At 36.3% G+C, this 18,727-nt stretch overlaps 2 protein-coding genes across 2 annotated transcripts; one reads left to right on the top strand and one right to left on the bottom strand.

The window, feature by feature from the left end:
• Nucleotides 1-128: 128 nt before the first annotated feature.
• Nucleotides 129-5,213, bottom strand: LOC147397365 (putative WRKY transcription factor 32). Its single transcript, XM_086452949.1, has 4 exons — nt 4,788-5,213; nt 3,091-3,674; nt 2,840-2,998; nt 129-711 (listed from the first exon to the last, which is right to left on the bottom strand). The coding sequence occupies exons 1-4, from the start codon at nt 5,040-5,042 to the stop codon at nt 375-377; spliced, it is 1,335 nt and encodes a 444-aa protein (XP_086309075.1). The 5' UTR covers nt 5,043-5,213; the 3' UTR covers nt 129-374.
• Nucleotides 5,214-10,487: 5,274 nt separating this feature from the next.
• Nucleotides 10,488-17,997, top strand: LOC147397364 (eukaryotic translation initiation factor 3 subunit B-like). The gene is made up of 11 exons (XM_086452948.1): nt 10,488-10,718; nt 10,787-11,027; nt 12,632-12,778; nt 13,607-13,735; nt 15,084-15,212; nt 15,305-15,388; nt 15,477-15,601; nt 15,695-15,893; nt 15,965-16,497; nt 16,661-16,769; nt 17,445-17,997. The coding sequence occupies exons 1-11, from the start codon at nt 10,597-10,599 to the stop codon at nt 17,793-17,795; spliced, it is 2,169 nt and encodes a 722-aa protein (XP_086309074.1). The 5' UTR covers nt 10,488-10,596; the 3' UTR covers nt 17,796-17,997.
• The last annotated feature ends 730 nt before the right edge of the window (nt 17,998-18,727 follow it).

Below are 18,727 nucleotides of genomic sequence, written 5' to 3'. Positions count from 1 at the left end.
AAACATTACAACTGATTTGGCTCTAAGAGGTCCAGGATTGCAACTCTGAAGCATAATTTTTTTTTTTAAAGTTAAAACTAACTAGTGCTACTTTTATTATTTAGACATGTTTCTTCCAAAATGAAAGATACCGGGTTGGAAGCCCCCACAAATCCTATGTTGCCATTGGCCCGATTCAAACAAGCTATAGAATGTACAAGACCCATATATACATTACTTAGTAAGTAGAACCAAATCAAAAGAAGACACACCTAAAAAGACTCGCAGAACTTGATCAAACCTGTCGATTAATTAGTTTACACTGATTGATCTGCAACATTTTAATGCATAAAGGCAAATGGATAATATTTGGCTTTGGGTCCTACCGTCTGAATTTAATAAGGCTTGAGTTCAATTCCAATGCTCAGAAGGGTTCGAGCGGATTCCAGCACCTTTTCACCTCCGAGTTCTAATGCCTTGTCACCTGTCACTTCTCCTTTTGAAGGTTTTCGGTTTGCTAAAGCTTCGGATTTCTTTAATTGTGCACTATTCATGGCAGCAGCCGCAGCGATAAGAAGAGCAGCACTTGGTGGTCCATGGCGCTTTTTGGGTACTGGCATGTCATGATCGTGTTTCCCCTCATATGTTATTATGATGGTTGATGTGTCATTAGCAGCCCCCTCGACATGTTTACGGACAGGGCATCCAGCAGATGTGCATTTGTAGTAGCTCCTGAAATTTTTCTAGAAGTTCAGGTTGAAAGAAAATAATCAAAGAAGCAAAACGATTACAATAGATTTCTAGTGATCATATGAGGTCGCCCTTTGAAAAGGGTCATAGTCACAACTTTATAGTCCCGTTCCTTCACAAAACTGTTGAAGCCAATATGTATCTCGTGATGCCCAAGTCATGTTACGAAAGAAATCGAAGGTATTGAGATAGACAAGAAACTAGAAGAGATGGTATTGTCAGTAGATGTGAAGTTGAAGAAAAGAGACCAGTGTGTGAGTCATTAGGTTGGCTTCCAACTCCTTACTGTTGGGCCACAACTGCAAAACCCACTTGAATTATTGGGTCAACCGTTCATTAGACCCACTTAGATTGGTTCAATTCTCCAAACATGTGGCAGTTAACTTGGACAATTACCTTTCTAAGGCTAAGATTTCATTTAACAAGTGAAAAAAAAAATTACAAAGAGGAGGCCGAGGAGACCGTCCTAGAGAAATGGATGGTCCCAAAAATGGATGGCATAAACTTGAAACAATTAAAGAGTAAAACGTTTATGTCCTCCAGAAGTCTATGAGAACCATAGAAAAAAAACATTGTTAGAGATGATAAGAACTTTCTCAAAGATCAAGACAGACATATACTAAAATAACGTCAGGTATGGTCATCATTTGAATGAGCTATGCTCATAAATCCTAAATTGTTGACATTAGATGTTTTCATAGTAGTATTGAATGGCTTATGGTCATCATTGACTTAAAACACTGGATTTTGGAGTTCTGCTCCTATCTACAAGTAACAAATCCAACGCACAAATGTTTCCCCAAGTTTGATCAGATCTCAGAAGAGAATCAATCTAGTAAGGTTTTGGTTTGGTGCTAAACTATTTGGCATGATAACCACCGCCACCACGCTCTCAACCACACCATCACAGTCCCAAACCACCACTGCGACCACAAACAAGATCCAATGGTAAAAATGAAGGATGAGTAAATTTGAGGAAGTTTGGTATAGTAAGAGGTGGCCCAGAATGGTGGGATGAGTCACAGTGACAGTGCTGGCTGCAATTACATAAAGAAGAGATGAGATGTATTAGAAGAGATGGAAAAGAAACAAAAGGAAAAGGAATACGAAAAGATAGTAAGTTGATAGTGAACTTTTCCTTCCTATGGAAAACCAATGGAGAATCGGTAGAGCATATCTCTATTGACTGTCCTTTTGCAAGACTCATCTTGTCCAACTTTGTTCCCTCATGTGCATTGAATGGATCCTCCCCTATTGGTTTTTCTACTTTTTTCAAAATTGGAGTTCCCTTCCCTTTAGAAAGTGCAGAAGAACTGTGCGGAACACCCTTCCATTCACAATATAGTGGGGAATTCAGAAGGAAAGAAATAGGCGTGTCTTCAAAGGAAAGGAGCTTGTCGCCAATGAAGTCATCATCATTTTGAATTGTTGTGCTTTTTGTGTAAGCTATTCTACGAATTGAAGGGGATTCTTTTCGAGAGCTTCATGTTTAGGTGGGACTCTTATGACGAGGGAAGGATAGTAGATGGTTGGAGTTTGTCCGGCCCCATTCGGGGTTAGTTCATTTGGTTTCTCGACCTCATTTCTCTTTAACTACTAAAAAAAATAAGTTGATTATTTCGTCTTTTAGAGGGGTGGTAAAGGTGTTGCATATTGCGCATTGCTTTTTGTCTTTTTATTATTGTTCTATGTTTAACCTTAGCTTTATCAATTATGACCCAATAATCTGATTGTGCATCTAAATACAGATGCAATGAGAAATATTTATATGTGGAGATGATAAGCTTTGGATTTCTTTCTTTTCCTGAAATTACTATTGAGTATGCAAGTGAAAATATCATCAGTAATGAAAATGCTTTTGGGGGAGAGGACTATTGGTCAATGGCTTACTGCCATCAGAAAATTATTATGTGAAAAAATCATCAGTAACAAAAATGTTTTTTTGGAGAGAGGACTATTGAGTATGGCATACTGGCATCAGAATATACTGAGCATTTGCCAGTAACCACACACGATATGAAAATATCGGTTACATAGCACATACAAACAATAATCTTAGGCATATAATTGAAATAGAAAACCATAAATTACCCATGAAAGAAGAATGCACCTGGGGTTAGGACTTCCCTTTACCATTTTCTGACCATACTTTCGCCACCTGAATCCATCACCTGAGATTCCTACATCACCAGCAGCTTGCACAACAATTTTAGGCTCCTTAACTGTTTTAAATGGAGGCGTGGAATATGCAACATTTCTTTCCTTTATCCTATATAAACAAAGTAGATTTAAAAAATCTAAACAAAAAACACCATATAAGACGCAAAATTTTGAAAAAACCAACCTCACTGAACTGTTTACCTTCGTTTGGCATCCGGTTCATCATCATGCCCCGCAACCCTACCACAATCATTCTTATCACACTCACTCCGGCTATATAGTTCTTTTTCAAGTGTGGTATGTCTAGGTTCTTTCTTACATGTAACTGGATCTGAATCGCTAAGCTTTCTGGGACGATCTTTGGTTCCACTCCCTCCATCAGGCTCAACAGATGATACAAACCTTCTCGCTTTAGGGCATTTAATCTTCTGAGGTGGTTCATGATTGTGCCGACCTTTATAAAGAATCTCAATCACACAACCAGAGCGATCACAATGCTCAACCTTCTTTTTAGCATAGCAATTTACATGAGTGCATCTATAATAGCTTCGCGAATTCTCAGAACCCTTCACCAACTTCTGACCATACTTACGCCAATTGTATCCATCAGTGGACGTTGTCTTAACTATAGCATGAACAGGCTTAGTTTCCAGGTCAGATAAATTCTGCTGATCGACTTCTGGTGTGCAGACACTTTTATCCTGAACCAGCTTCTCTGCCTGATCTTGAGAAGCTTGAGATTTTACACTAGCCAATATTTCTTGACGAAGCATCCCAAACTGCCCCTAAATATGAAAACAAAAAATCATGAACCACCACAGAATCATTAGGAACCAGTGATTGACTGATCAACAGAATAGACACTATTATGTTTCATGCAAAATTACTCATTACTTATGTAAAATAAGCTCTAGATTTAACTCTATATTTCTATAATCTAGCTTTGCAGTTTGGAAAAGATTGTAGACTTATACTTCAACGAACAAAAAACCCCAGAGGCCGAATGTGTAAATTGATAATTACGACAAAATCAAGAATGTAACTAAGAAAAAAAAACGAAGAGGAAACAAAAGGTTAAAAAATAAAATAGATAGTCAAACCACTTGGGTTACAGTTTCAATGAAAAGCCAAAACCAATTAATCCGACTCTAAAGTATACGGTGGACAGCATTGCACTGCCACTTCTAAAAACGAAGAAACACAAGCCAACCCACAAATCAGAACAGTCGGGTAATAGGAAGCTCATCGTCCATTATCCAAGTGATCAGAACTACCCATTAGCCACAACAATCTAAAACAGTTTAAATCACTGCTTTCAGATAAATCAAACACCAAAAAAAATGATTTTTTTTTTTTTTTGAAAAAATAGTACCAATGGAAGTATTGAACAGCTTTTGCAAATTTATCCTGGAAAACCCACCAAACCAACGTATTTAAACCCGGATCTTCCCACATCACAACCATTTAAAATACTCAACCAAGTGTAAATCAAACTAATATTAGAATTCAAGAGCTTTTAATGAATTTTCTATCTGACCAAAACTCTCTGATTGCAAATGACTTTCTACAATAAAATTATATCGTATATATGTAAAAACTTGAATTTCAAAGATTACTTCTCCCAAAATGAAACACATAAACGATCGATGCAATGAAAGGGGGAAACTAAACCAATCAAAAACAAAAATCTTTCCTCAAAAATCAGTTTATCTCTTTCTATCTATCTATCTCATTCAAATTGACAAACGACCGTAACAACATACACCCAATTCAACAAATGTTCCAAAAAAATAGATACAGAGCTCAAGTCTACTAACTCATGCAGACAAGATTCAAAACAGAGATGCAAATTTTTTATAAAAAAAAAATAAGAATTTGCGATGAAAGAGTTCACTTACCTTGGATTCTAAAGAGGGCCAATCCGGTTCATGATCGTTCTCTGATGATGGAATCAACAAAGGTACTGTTAGGGTGGTTTCTGATTGAGAATTTTGGTCTCTGAACTCAACTTCAACCGAAGAACGATCATGTAAATTAGAAGAGAAACAGTTCTGTAGCTCAGACAGGGGCTTCTCTTCTTCTTCTTCTCCTTGTTGTTCTTCTATTTCTCTCTCTTCTTCTTTCGGAACTCTCGAACTATGATTTTCCGCCATGAAAGCTCGAGATTTTGCAGAGTAAAAAACGTGTTTCGGACCGATTTAATGTCCGAAACGGTTTTGGTTCATCGAAACCGATTTGTATTGCTTTAATTGTCCGGTTTGCGAGGAGACGAAGAAAGGAAAATTTGAGGAAGGAGATCATATCTACTTTGACTGATTTTGACCATTTGGTTAGAGCATCAACTGACACCGTTAGTTTTTCCGTTGCTTTTGGGGCTGCATTCAGCAAGAAGAGTTACCTTTAGATGACGCCTTCCCTAACGGCGTACTTAATTTTTGACCTAGAAACAGTCAGTTAATAAGATTTATTTTTTTTCGAAACAAGTGTACGAGATGCTTGTAATGCCATATACTTTAGAGAGTTACTATTGCCCCCACTAACTTTTATTAATGCCACACCAATTCCTATTTAAATTATCAAAGTATTGCAACTGTTGGTGTGACGTTAGTAACAGTTGGTGTGGCAATAGTAACGCTCCTAATTTATCATTTTCAAGCCTGCGTAGCAATATGTGCTATTGAATTGAGATCTGATTATCAACCATTATTATTGAAATTAAACCAACATTGGCTATGCAATCCAAATCAGATTAATTTAAAAAAATTCAATTGGAAATAGAAAAAATCTGGTTTAAAATTGAGATTTTTCCAATAAAATATCCTTAAACATTGACAACATGTATTTTTGTGTCACCTTTGGGTTAGAACAGCATAAAAAACCTCAACTTTTGTCTTCCAAATGGTGCATTGCAAGGTAAGAATTGCGAAGAGAAGATTTGCATCATCTATTGAATATATTGGTGAAGGCTTTAAGAAAGTTGATCCAATGGCCTAGGTTTAAATCTTATTGAACCCACCTTCACCTCGGATACTGACCCATTGCTTGTCAAGCAAAAAAAGAAAAGTAACTCCTCTTGTTGACTAATACATTAGGCTCCATTACCCCACTTTTCGTGGGTATTCCCACTCTTTTGTGCGGGGCAAAGCCAGGATTTTGCCCATGTGGGGGCAATCAAGAATAGAAATTTTTTGTGGGGGGCAATTAGGAGTGAAAAAAATATTTGTGAGAGTAGTTAAGAGTGGAATTTTTTTTTAAAGGGAAATTATAGCATATTTTTTTATTTGTCACTATATCTATTGCAATAGCTCACTGGTCCATAAAATTTGAAAATTCTTGTGGGGGCAAGTGCCCCCACTGTAAATCTGTCCCTGCTTTGGTGAGACTAATCCCACAATCACATGCAATGCCCCCTCGAAAGTCCTACATGCAACTGGTTGAGTCCTAGAGGGTGGCCCCAAGTAATTTATTGTTTCATGGGATTTCGAACACTTGATCTACCCTTCCTGAGGAGCTTATCAAGGCTCAATTTGCCACTAGGTCCACCCCTCAGGGGTACCGGGCCCCATACCATAACACATCACATGAGGCTAACAATGGAATACACAATAGAAGCATTATCATCGGGTCCTTTACTCTTAACCTGAAAGGATTGCCCTAGTGTTATCCCCTAACTTTCATTTTTTTTTTTTTTGTTTGTCTTTCATAACCATAGTTTTAAATGTTGTACACAAATTTTGGGTTTGAGGGACTCTTAATTTTGCCCATGTGAAGTTTTAGATCTTTCCTTAAACACTTACTTGCACATGCGCATCATGACAAATAACATTTCACATGTTCTTTCGGTCCATTGACCCCAAGAAATTTTGGCTCATTGCTTGGTGGACTATCACAGTACTACTCTTCCTGCTAGTTGATTCTGAGGGCAATGCCACCAAAGCATCACACATGTTCCCCACTAGATTACTTAACTACATAGAAACCAAAACCTATTGTGTTCAATGGTTTATACCTCCTTGAATCCCATTTGAACATATATATCTATATATAGGGTCCCGTTCAACACCAAACATTTTGGCCAACATTTTAGCCAATCATTTTTGTCCTACATGGGTTAGAAATTTTGGAATGGGCTGATTTTTGGTGAGGATGATCTCTGTGGTGAGGAGATCATCCTAACCAAAAATCAGCCCATTCCAAAACTTCTAGCCCCATGTTTACAAGTTGAAAAATCGTGGACCGTCCATTTTTTGTAAACCATTTTTGATGGGGTTAGAAGTTTTGGAATGGGCTAATTTTTGGTGATGATGATCTCCTCATCGTAGAGATCATGCTCACCAAAAATCAGCCCATTCCAAAACTTCTAACCCATGTGTTTGAAAAATGTTTTGCCAAAATGTTCACATGTTTGGTGCTGAACATTCCCCATATATATATACGCTCTACCAAACGTGTTTTGTCCTACATGGGTTAGAAGTTTTGGAATGGACTGATTTTTGGAGAGGATGATCTCTACGATTAGATCTTCCTCACCAAAAAGTAGGCCATTTCGAAATTTCTAGCCCCATGTTTACAAGTTGAAAAATCGTGGATCGTCTATTTTTTGTAAACCATTTTTTATGAGGTTAGAAGTTTTAGAATGGGCTGATTTTTTGTGAGGATGATCTCCTCACCATAGAGATCATCCTCACCAAAAATCAGCCTATTCCAAAACTTCTAACCCATGTAAGACAAAACACATTTGGTAAAGCATAAGGTGGTGAACGGGACCCTATATATATATAATCCAATTTCATTTGGGTCTACGGTGATTTGGATACCCATTTGTACTCCTTCGTTGGAGGAAGAAGCATACGAAATTACAACACTCCTTATAAAGAAAGTTGAATGGGTTTAGACTTTAAAGGGTTCAAAGGGGGAACAAATGCTCATGATGAGAAATGAGAGTGATAAATATGTTTGATAGATTCGCAATGGGACAAAAGAAGGGTTTAACATATGAGAGATTTAACAAACCACTAAATTAAGAGAGAGAGAGAGAGAGAGAGAGCATGAGTGTTTCTATATTTATTGTTCAAATGGAGAGCTGCTATTGGCACCCCAAATTCTTAAATTATTTATTACACCCAAAGTAAAGATTAAAACACACTCTTCAATTGTTGCAAAGGGTCGTCTCAAATTATAATCTCAACATTACAACACTTGTTCAAACAATTTCAGTAGTTACAATTATGATTAGGTTCATATAACATCCTAAACCTAAAAAATAGAAATCTAGCAAAAATAAAATAAAATACGAGAACTTCTATTGGCACCCCAGCTTTTACTTATTCTCAATCATTCACTTGTTTTCTTTATTTTTAATTGGGTTTAATAATGATATTGTGGTGACGATAACAATGATGGTGGTGCTAATGAGGGCATTGATGTTATTGTTCCATTGTTTTATAAAAGAATACCCAAGTCAATGGATAAATCATCAATTTGAAAAATTAAAGTGATATCTTAGATAAATGTAGAGGAGCAAGCCATTGTTTTTTAAAAGATGAAAAGGAAATGTGTCACCTAAAAAGTTGGATTCCTCCCAAATTTAAAAGCATGACTATTTCAAAGTTGGACTTGTTTTACATGTTACAACTTATAAGTTTATACTTCACAACATACAACAAGTTATAGTGGCAATTTTTTTTTCCTAATCGAATTTTATAAAAATTTGTAAGAAATGTATTTTATTCTTTTTTAACCTAAAACACAAGAATTATTCAACATAATTCAATAATTTGGATAATATTCTTTGAAAAAAAAATTGTGAATTAAACTAGAGATTGCTAATAAGGGTATAGAGAACAGATGGAAAACAATTATATGGATTTTGATAAACTATAAACCAACCCTTTCTCTCAAATGAGTAAAGATGTATAGCTTATTATGTTGGTTTGATATGGATTGGGGAAATTTTATTGACACTCCAATAAACTCTAAGGTCCCTCCAATTTTTAGGGGCACCTCTAAAAATCGAAAAAATTATTGTGGACACTCCATGTCAAAGGGCACATCTCTCGTCATCTACCTATGCCTATAGCTCAGGCGGGTAGTATGAGAAGAAAAACAGAGAGAGAGAGAGAGAGAGGAGGAGGAGGAGGAGAAGAAGAATAAAAAAACAAAGAAGGAGAGAGAGAAAGATCGAAGGAGAGAGAGGAGAAAAAAAAACTAAGAGGGAGAGGGAGATCAGATGAGGAAAAGGAGGAGACGAAGAAAAAAAAAAGAGGTAAGGAGTGCCCAAAAAATATTATTATTATTATTATTTTCACTTGGCCCGTCCCAGAGTTTCTTGGCATATCAATAAAAATTCCCTATGGATCATGGAGCATTCATTCCTAATAACTTGTCATGTCACTTAAATGAGTTAGTATGGTTTCAATAATAAACTTTTGGGAACAAATAACATGTGTTGATCATGACAGGATGAGCCAATTTCGATGTGAACCAATCACCAAACCAATCGAGTCGATCATATCCAAATTGATTAAAAACAATTAACATAAATTAATTTAAATTGCAAAAGTAATTAGGAGTTTTTCAATTGTAAATTGGTCAAATATTTTGTAAATAAAAAATCCCACTTTATGGAATAACAAACAATTAAATTGTTTAAATATAAGAACACCTAAACTAAATTTAACCAGGACTTGATCAAGTTGGATTTGAAATCAACCAAGTAAATGGGTTCGTCTAATTCCATAATGGAAAATCACTCGAACTCGAACAATCTTATTAAGAATTGATTGGGAAAATAAAGATTGTAAATGCAATTGTTTATCTCGAAGTTAACAAAAAAACTAAGTCCTCAGGGATAAAATGATTCCCCCACGTGGCATACTCAATCGACTCTCCTGATGTGACATGTGTTAGAATCATGGATCTATACTCCTCAGGATACACAAATGCACATTCATCACTACCATGATTTTAAAACTTGGTTTTGTGTCTCGTCTCATCTAGGCCCTATACCAAGTTGTCTCCGATGAGTTTTTCAATACGTTTGAGACATCTTATGAGACAGATCAAAAAATTGAACGTGAGTCCTAAATCTCGGTCAAAAAATGATTTTGTGAGTTGGTCTCGTTCAACTCCAATACCGAGTTAACTTGAGCGATATGTTTTGGATTAAAATCATGATCACTACTTAATTTCTAAACAACAAGATTAAGAATATAAGGATTAGAAACAATACAGGAAACGTTAACATTCCATTTTCAAAAGAAATAACCAAAAGATTATCTCTCTTTCCATTTACAAATCTCAACAATAATGTAAAATTTTTAGAGAATGATAGACTTTTTGTAAAAATCATGGATTTCATATAAAACATATTTTATGATATAATTGATTCAATAGGTAAAAATAGTTGTCCTACAAGTTAACCACCTGAAGTTGGATAACTTTTTTTCTCAAGCAAAATCAGGAGGACAACCTTTAGGGTAAGGGCATTTAGGGAATTTTACATTATTTTCTCACACAATACCTAAGTCAAGGGTCATGTCATTAGTTTGAAAAACGTGGAGGGGTATTTATTTTTCTTTCGCCCAAAAATGCTTCCCGATTCAGAAGTTAAAATCAAACAAAGAATATAGCGATTTAGGGTTACATCTGAATTACCCAATTCTAAAACCCTAAAAACTCTCCTCTCTATATCTCTCGGCAGCAGAGATGGTGGAGGTGATTTCCATGGAGGAAATCGAAGAGAAGGCGAATCGACTAGGAGTCGATTTCTCAAAAGTCAGTCTAGACTCTTTATGGCTCCCTCCTGGGGAGGATTTTGGGATACCAAGGTATAAACCCTAACCTTAACTCCAATCCAATGTCTTTAGTTCTTCAAACACTGATTTTGGTTCTGTAGCGATGATGAGGATGTGTTACGTGAAGAGGATGCCCTAGATTTCGAATCTGGACTTGGAAACGTCATCGTTGTCGATAATCTCCCAGTCGTTCCACCTGAAAAGTTTGAGAAACTCGAAGGTGTTGTCCGCAAAATCTACAGTCAGATCGGTGTAATTAAGGAAGATGGGCTTTGGATGCCCATTAGTCCTGAAAACCAGAAAACAATGGGATACTGCTTCATCGAGTACAATACTCCTCAGGTATTATTCCCAATTCGACCTAATTTCTGTCGATTACGAGAAAAGTATTTTAACTTAAAAGAAAAAACCTTAATTTTTGTTCATCAACTCTGGATCGATTAGCTTTTGACCAAAAAATCTGCTTTATCTGTGGATCTGAATGCGTTGATTTTGAATGGAGGAAAAGGATCCATGTTTCTGAACCCAACAATTGTGATGAATTTCATTATCAGTTATTGAATTGGGAAGTAATCTTTTCTCTTATGAGAATTGATATGGTCGCCAAAGTTTTGTTTTTTTTTTAATCACCTTTGAGTGTATCTGTTTTAAAAGGTAGTAATGTATGTACTCTACTCTACTTATGTTTGCATATATATGCTTAGAGGTTTTCTTAAGAACCCAATATTATGCGCATCCTTCTACGTTTCTAAATAATTTCTTTTAAAAGTGAAGCAATGTAAATGTAGGCACCAATTTGGTAAGTTGGTAAAGTCCGTGAGTGGTTATGCCTTCACCTTTATACCTGTAAACAAAAAGGTGAAGCAATGTAATCTAAATATAACAATGTAACATTTCATATGGAAGGGTTTAAAGGTACAGTATCTGCTATTACAGGCCAGGGATATTTGGTAATGTTAAGTTGCCGCCAATGGATCATCATGGTATAGAGGGAAAGTGTAACCCAGGTGTTTTTCAGTCTTTTTGGAATTAAATAGTGCTATATAATCAAACATTATATACTTCATAAAATCATATTGGGCACTGAAGCACAACTAACAATTCTTTCCTGTATATATTGGTGCATAGTGACAGTCAGGGGTCGGGAATAATTCGGCAAGAAAAAGCTTTGGAAAAAGTTGGTAAATCTGGGAAGCATCAGATAATTAAAAAATTAAAATAAAATTTTTAAATATAAAAATTAAAAAATATATATTTCATATATTAAATGGCAAAAGAACACTTGAAAAAATATGAAAGTAAAAATATTTTTTGGTTTTTTTTTCAAAAAAGCGTCAATTAAATCACAATTAATCGTGTTTTTTTCAAAAACCTGACCACTTTTGAAGAAATCATTGTATAATCGACAAGTATCAAAATCGTGATTTAATCACGATTTTTTTCTTCAAAAAATTGCAGATTTTTGTCATTATGTATTGGTGCAATTAAACTCTCTCCCCCTCTCTTCCCCTCCCCTCCTCCCCCTCCCTCCATAAAAAAACCCATCCACTGAATTCAGTGGTCTGAGTCTGTTGGATTCTATCCTTCAGTCTATTTGATGGAAGTAAAAGTAAATTCTCATATATAAAGGAAATATGCAAATGGTAATGCGGTAGCCTGTCAGACTATTTTTCGGAAGCCACAGGCTATTTCTTATATAAGCTAGAACAAGAAAGTACATTATTGTTCTTAAAATTCTTATAGAAAAAGAAGTTGGTTTTTTTTGCCGACGTTCTAATAGTTTGTGTTCGCTGAAATTCCGCAAAAGAAATTTTCATTCTTATTCTGTTGATAAACTTTTCCAAATTAGTAACTGTAGTCTAAAATCTTGAGGTTGATTATGCTTGGTTATGCTTTTGTGTCAGTATTTGATCCTTATTTTTTTTCTTCCTTGGATTGAATTTTAGGAAGCGGAACTTGCAAGAGAGAAGACAAATGGATACAAGTTGGACAAGGCGCATATATTTTCTGTGAATTTATTTGACGACTTTGACAGGTTTATGAAAGTTCAGGATGAGTGGGCCCCTCCTGAAACTAATCCATACATACCCGGGGTAACCTTCGAAATTCATTTTGCTCTTCTTTTACTCCAAAAAATTGTGTTTTCTCTGCTTCTTTAGGTTTTGCCTTTCTGTACCAACTCCTTTAGTTTTTAAAAGAAGTCGTAGCAATGAGATCTATGTTGCAGTTGGAGATTGTTGAGGATTTAGATACCTTTGTTTGATTTGAGCTTACTGTGTGAAGTGTTTTCATACTTTGTTCCTAGGTGTCTTTGGTTAAATTTATGGTTAAGATGAAATCTGTGGAACGTTTTAGTTCCCTGCATGTAGGACTTATATCAGTAAGCTTTCAAAGAAGTAGATATTAGAATAAAATGTTTAAATGAATAACTTATGGGATAGACATGGAAGTCTCGTGAAGATCTTCCACTATGCTTGCAATATTTTAATTTTATTCTTTTTAAAATGATTTTTTCTTGTGGTATTAGGATTGTTGTAGATGTTGCCTCTTACTTCAATAGATTTATACTTATAAAAAAGAAGAAGATTGTTGTAGGTGTCTGTGACAAGTGGTACATTAGTTCACCCTTTCATTCTTTCTTCTTTTTTTCATTCTTTTTTCATATAGACTATAATAGTGCACATTTGGTTCAGCCAGTGCGTGTTGGTCTCAATTTATCTCATTTTTGGCGGACCTACGATAATAAATTCATTAATATGTTTTCCATTTATGATTGTTAAGCAACGATGACGTGATCTACCATTCTACTTTGGAACTTGTGCTGTTGTCATGCATTAGTGGATTATCTCTCTTCCTTTATTTTTAATTTTTTTTTGTCAAGAAATGTATTCTGAATGTTGTTAACTTGTATACTGTCGTAGGAAAATCTTCGTCACTGGCTGACTGACGAAAAAGCCCGTGATCAGTTTGTCATTCGTGCTGCTTCAGACACTGAAGTTTTATGGAACGATCCCAGACAGTTGAAGCCCGAGCTTGTTTACCGCCGTGCTGTAAGTCAATATGAGATTCTCTCTCATTCTTATCAAATAAAACTTTGTCACATCTAAGTGCACATCTATATTAATCATTATTGTATCCTATATAATCATAACCAGTTATTGTGATTCCGAGACTTTGGTATGGATATATACCATGCTGTGCAAATGAAGATGGAAATTCTTGTTTGTTGGGATTGTCTACCTAATTTTATTCTGCTATATATTTTCTTTAGCTACCAAAAGAATGTACTACATGATTCTTTGTTATGTTACCCGAATACCTCAAAATGAGTGTCATATCCTTGTTGGGTACTTCAGTTTTAAGTGCAAATGCTGTATTCGGGGTACCTTGGCAGTGTCAACTTCAAGAACCTAGACTTTCCAAGGTTTTGAGAGCCAAAATTGCTGTACATGGCTTTGATTAGAATTTTCGTGTCCAACCTTCAAACGTGTGTCCAAGGTTCAGCAATGATCTAATAAGCAACGCTTTTCTACAAGTAATAACCTAGTGGATCTATTGAATCTCCTCCTGGATAGGAAATAGGGACTCTACTATTGACTTCACCTTTACCTCTGGAAATGGATCTGCGCTATGCACTGAATGCAAAAAACATGTATGCTGAGTAGTCTTCTGAGCAAAATAATTGTCATTTTATAAAAGTAAAACAACACAATTAGTTCCCTGTGAGCTATCAAACTAGCCAAGGCTGGCCTAAGCATTCTACAGCCTACCCTTGAAAAGTTGCCTTGTCACACACAAAACTACTTTGGTAGTCTTACTAGTCTACAAACTATGTGGTACATGTGCACATACCGTGGTCCCTCCTGCTGATGGGTGGGTCTGCAATGGGGATCTTTTTGGCTAAATTAGAAAATGGAATGATCCTACCTCTTTAATTATCTTTCTTCTTCTACTAAGGCAGAATAATTTATCCAGTTTCACTTATCACAAAGAAAAAAAAATGATATATTGTATCATATGTAATGTACTCTACTTTCCGCCTATTATTTGTATTGAGAATAGAAAAACCAGGAAAAATAAAATATATAAACCATCGCTTCTTTCCCATTCATTTCCTTCTAAAACCATATCTTCAATTAATTCAACTGCACTGTCACTGCTCAAATCACATTCTTTTTTGGAATCATGCTCACATGCAGTTTTAATATATTTGAAAGCATTCAGAAAAAGAAGTTTTTGTTGTTTAAAGCCTTATCCATCGTTTTTTTTTTTAATTTTTCCCTTTGTTTTCTGATTGTGACCAAGTTTGCTACTTTTCTTGTGATGCATGGTAAGTTGGTAACCTTCCATTTTCCAGAGAGCAATAAACATTGACCAATCTAAAGCTTTGTTTGGCAGCATTGGACCGAGAGTTTTGTTCAGTGGTCCCCACTTGGCACATACTTGGCCACAGTTCATAGGCAGGGTGCTGCTGTCTGGGGAGGTGCCAGTACCTTCAATCGCCTCATGCGTTTTGCTCATCCTCAGGTTATATTTTATTCTTCGCTTTTTATTTTCCATTTAACTTCTCTCTTGATATTCCTTTTGCTCATGCCATAGTTTTAATGGGTAAAATACAGGTTAAGCTTATTGATTTCTCTCCTGGGGATAAATATTTGGTCACATATAGCAGTCATGAACCAAGCAATCCTCGTGATACTCATGTAAGCAGACCTACTCTGCATTTATGTTGTTTTATTTGACTGACATAAAAGGAGCCATCTCTCATTTGAATGCATACTCTTAATTTAGAGGGTCGTGTTGAATATTTTTGACGTGAGGACTGGAAAAGTAATGAGAGATTTCAAGGGAAGTGCAGATGAGTTTGCTGCTGGTGGGACTGGGGGTGTTTCTGGAGTGTCATGGCCTGTTTTTAGGTGATTGTCTTATATTGTATTTATTTATATCCACCTTTTGACAAACATCCTTTCTGTAGCTCATATGGTCTGAATGATTATTAATTTTTTCAGATGGAGTGGTGGAAAAGATGACAAGTATTTTGCTAGAATGGGGAAAAACATGATCTCTGTATATGAAACCGAGACCTTCACTCTTATTGACAAGAAGTCTTTGAAGGTTGAAAATGTGATAGACTTCAGTTGGTCTCCGACGGATCCCATACTTTCACTCTTTGTTCCTGAGCTGGGTGGTGGGAACCAACCTGCCAGAGTGAGTAGTAGAAGCTTTTCATGTGAATTAGTCCTTCTAGAATGTTGTTTTTTATTGACCTCTTTTCGCAGGTGAGCCTTGTTCAAATCCCTGGAAAAGAGGAGCTGAGGCAAAAGAATCTATTCAGTGTTAGTGATTGCAAAATGTACTGGCAAAGCAATGGGGACTACCTTGCTGTTAAGGTTGATCGTTACACGAAAACAAAGAAAAGCACTTACACGGGCTTTGAGCTTTTCCGTATAAAAGAACGGGACATCCCCATTGAGGTTTTGGAGCTTGAGAACAAGAATGACAAGATAATTGCCTTTGCTTGGGAACCAAAAGGTCACAGGTTCGCAGTCATCCATGGGGATAGCCCAAGGCATGATATAAGCTTCTATTCAATGCGAAGTGCTAACCACATGGGACGTGTCTCTAAGCTCACAACTCTCAAAGGTAAGCAGGCCAACGCTCTCTTCTGGTCCCCTGTTGGTCGCTTCATTATCCTTGCAGGGTTGAAGGGTCTCAATGGGCAGTTGGAATTCTACAATGTTGATGAGCTTGAGACCATGTCTACTGGTGAGCATTTCCTGGCAACAGACATTGAATGGGATCCCACTGGAAGGTACATTCTAACTCATTTATTTGGAGGCCTTGCTATATTTTTCATGATTTTTACAAATGGTAAAAAAAAAAAAAAGGGAGTTGATTTCTTGTGTGAAACTTGGTAATGAAAATGAAATTGATTCTTTCTTCAATCGTGAGATTTGGAAATTTTGCATTTGTAGATATGTTGCGACTTCTGTTACTTCAGTTCATGAGATGGAAAATGGTTTCAACATCTGGTCGTTCAATGGGAAGTTACTATATCGGATACCAAGGGATCATTTCTATCAGGTAAAACAATAAAGAGATCTGTTGTCTGACTATTACATTCCATAACTAAGATCTTTAAATTGCCTAGTCATTCTTTGGTGGTCTTCCATCTCTTATACTTTATGACCATCATATGGAATGCCTCTATATTTTTGGGTCAAGGCTTTGACGATGGATGATGATGATAGAAAATGGTTTAAATTGGTAGGTTATGATCATCCGATTATCTCAAGTTATGGGAAAGATCCTAGTGAATCTAACCCTGCATGTGTATTGAGAAAGTTCAAGACAGCAAGTGTTTTAGAAGCCGAATAATCACCTACTTGACTCAAAGTTTGTTAAGTCAAGTTGATTCAGAGATTCTTGAATTGACTCGATGAATCGTAATATATTAGTTGATATTATTAAATAGATTTAAGTTATTAAAGGTGTTCAAAAATTATAAATAACAAACAACTGTAAAAATGAGAAGTATGCCTTTTTTACAGTGATCCAACCCGACTGATCGAGTCTGCTGCCTAGTTGTCTCGTTCTTGTGGTAGCTCTCGATTGAGTCTAGCCTGTCAACTCGAAATCCGACCAAGTAAACTTGGTCACCAAATTTTAAAATCATGGAATGTATATGACATTTGAACTTGCCTTCTTGCAATTACGATGTTTTACTGAACCAGGGTTCTTTGCTTTTCCTGGACACAGTTTTTGTGGCGCCCAAGGCCACCATCCTTGTTAAGTGCAGAGAAAGAGGAAGAGATTTCTAAGAACCTTAAGAAGTACAGTAAGAAATATGAGGCAGAGGATCAAGATGTGTCATTGCTATTGAGTGAGCAAGACCGAGAGAAGCGGAAGATGCTGCAGGATGAATGGGAAGGATGGGTCAAGAAGTGGAAGCAGTTGCATGAGGAAGAGAAGATGGATAGGCAGGTATTGAGGGACGGGGAAGCTAGTGACGAGGAAGAAGAATACGAAGCCAAAGAAGTCGAAGTTGAAGAAGTGTTGGATGTTACAGAGGAGATTGTTCCTTATGAGTTTGACCAGAGTGACAATTAAGGTGAAATGTCTCTTGCCGCTATTTAGATTACAATTCAACTGAGTTTACCGCCATTTTCATAGGAATCATGGTGAATGATTATACTATATGGAAAATTGTTTATTTATTATCTTGTAACCTTGCAAGGTTTGTTTTTTGTACTCATCAAGGGATTTTGTTAGACTTAGTAATCCAAGTTCTATCCAGATATCTCTTTGTTCATGTTGGATTGTCTTGCATATTTTCGCTACCTACCGATGGTTATCTGAACAAACACGAAAAAACTTTGGAGTGGTCACACATGGGCGTGTAAGAAGTTCTACTCCATTTTACTTGTTCGAGCACAAGAGCTTACTTCTCTGGCCAGATGGGCCTTTCTGTGCCCGTTGATATGTAAGAATTTGCCTTAGAAGTCTGCCTGACATTTTTGGATGATTTACCGAGTGTGTTTCCTACCTCACACTCTTGTCATGTGGTGATTTTCAGCCCAGTAGCTTACTTCAAAGTTGTTCGTCGTCGTCATCATCATCATCAAATCCTTAGTCCAAATGTTTGGGGTCAGAGGCCGGTTAAACAAATCTTGTTCTTCCATGGTTACTTAAAGGTTGTAATCTTTTTTAAATATATAAAGGAAAAAAAAAGCGCAAGGATGATTGGAAGAACTAGGGGAAGTCCTAAAAGAACACGTTCAAAGGAATTTAAAGCCTATAAAAAAAAAATCTAAAAAATTACCCACAATCGTGTGTTTTTGGTTCAATTTGGGAGATGTTTAGATTGGGATTAATTGGACGGTTTGACATCAAGATTTGGAATTCTACAAATGTTGTGACATAAGTAAAAAAATTGAATAAAACTATAATCTCCCAATCCAACCATATCCATTTCCAGACTGAAGTTCATAAATCTCCACACTCCCTCAGGGACTTGTAGACCCCCCAACGAATGAGCAGCT

This window comes from Akebia trifoliata, chromosome 8, assembly GCF_017979445.1.
Source record: "Akebia trifoliata isolate Shusen 1 chromosome 8, ASM1797944v1, whole genome shotgun sequence".
In the NCBI taxonomy this organism is placed as follows: Eukaryota; Viridiplantae; Streptophyta; class Magnoliopsida; order Ranunculales; family Lardizabalaceae; genus Akebia; species Akebia trifoliata.
Note: the sequence above shows the minus strand (reverse complement) of the source record. Positions and strands in the feature narration are given on the sequence as shown.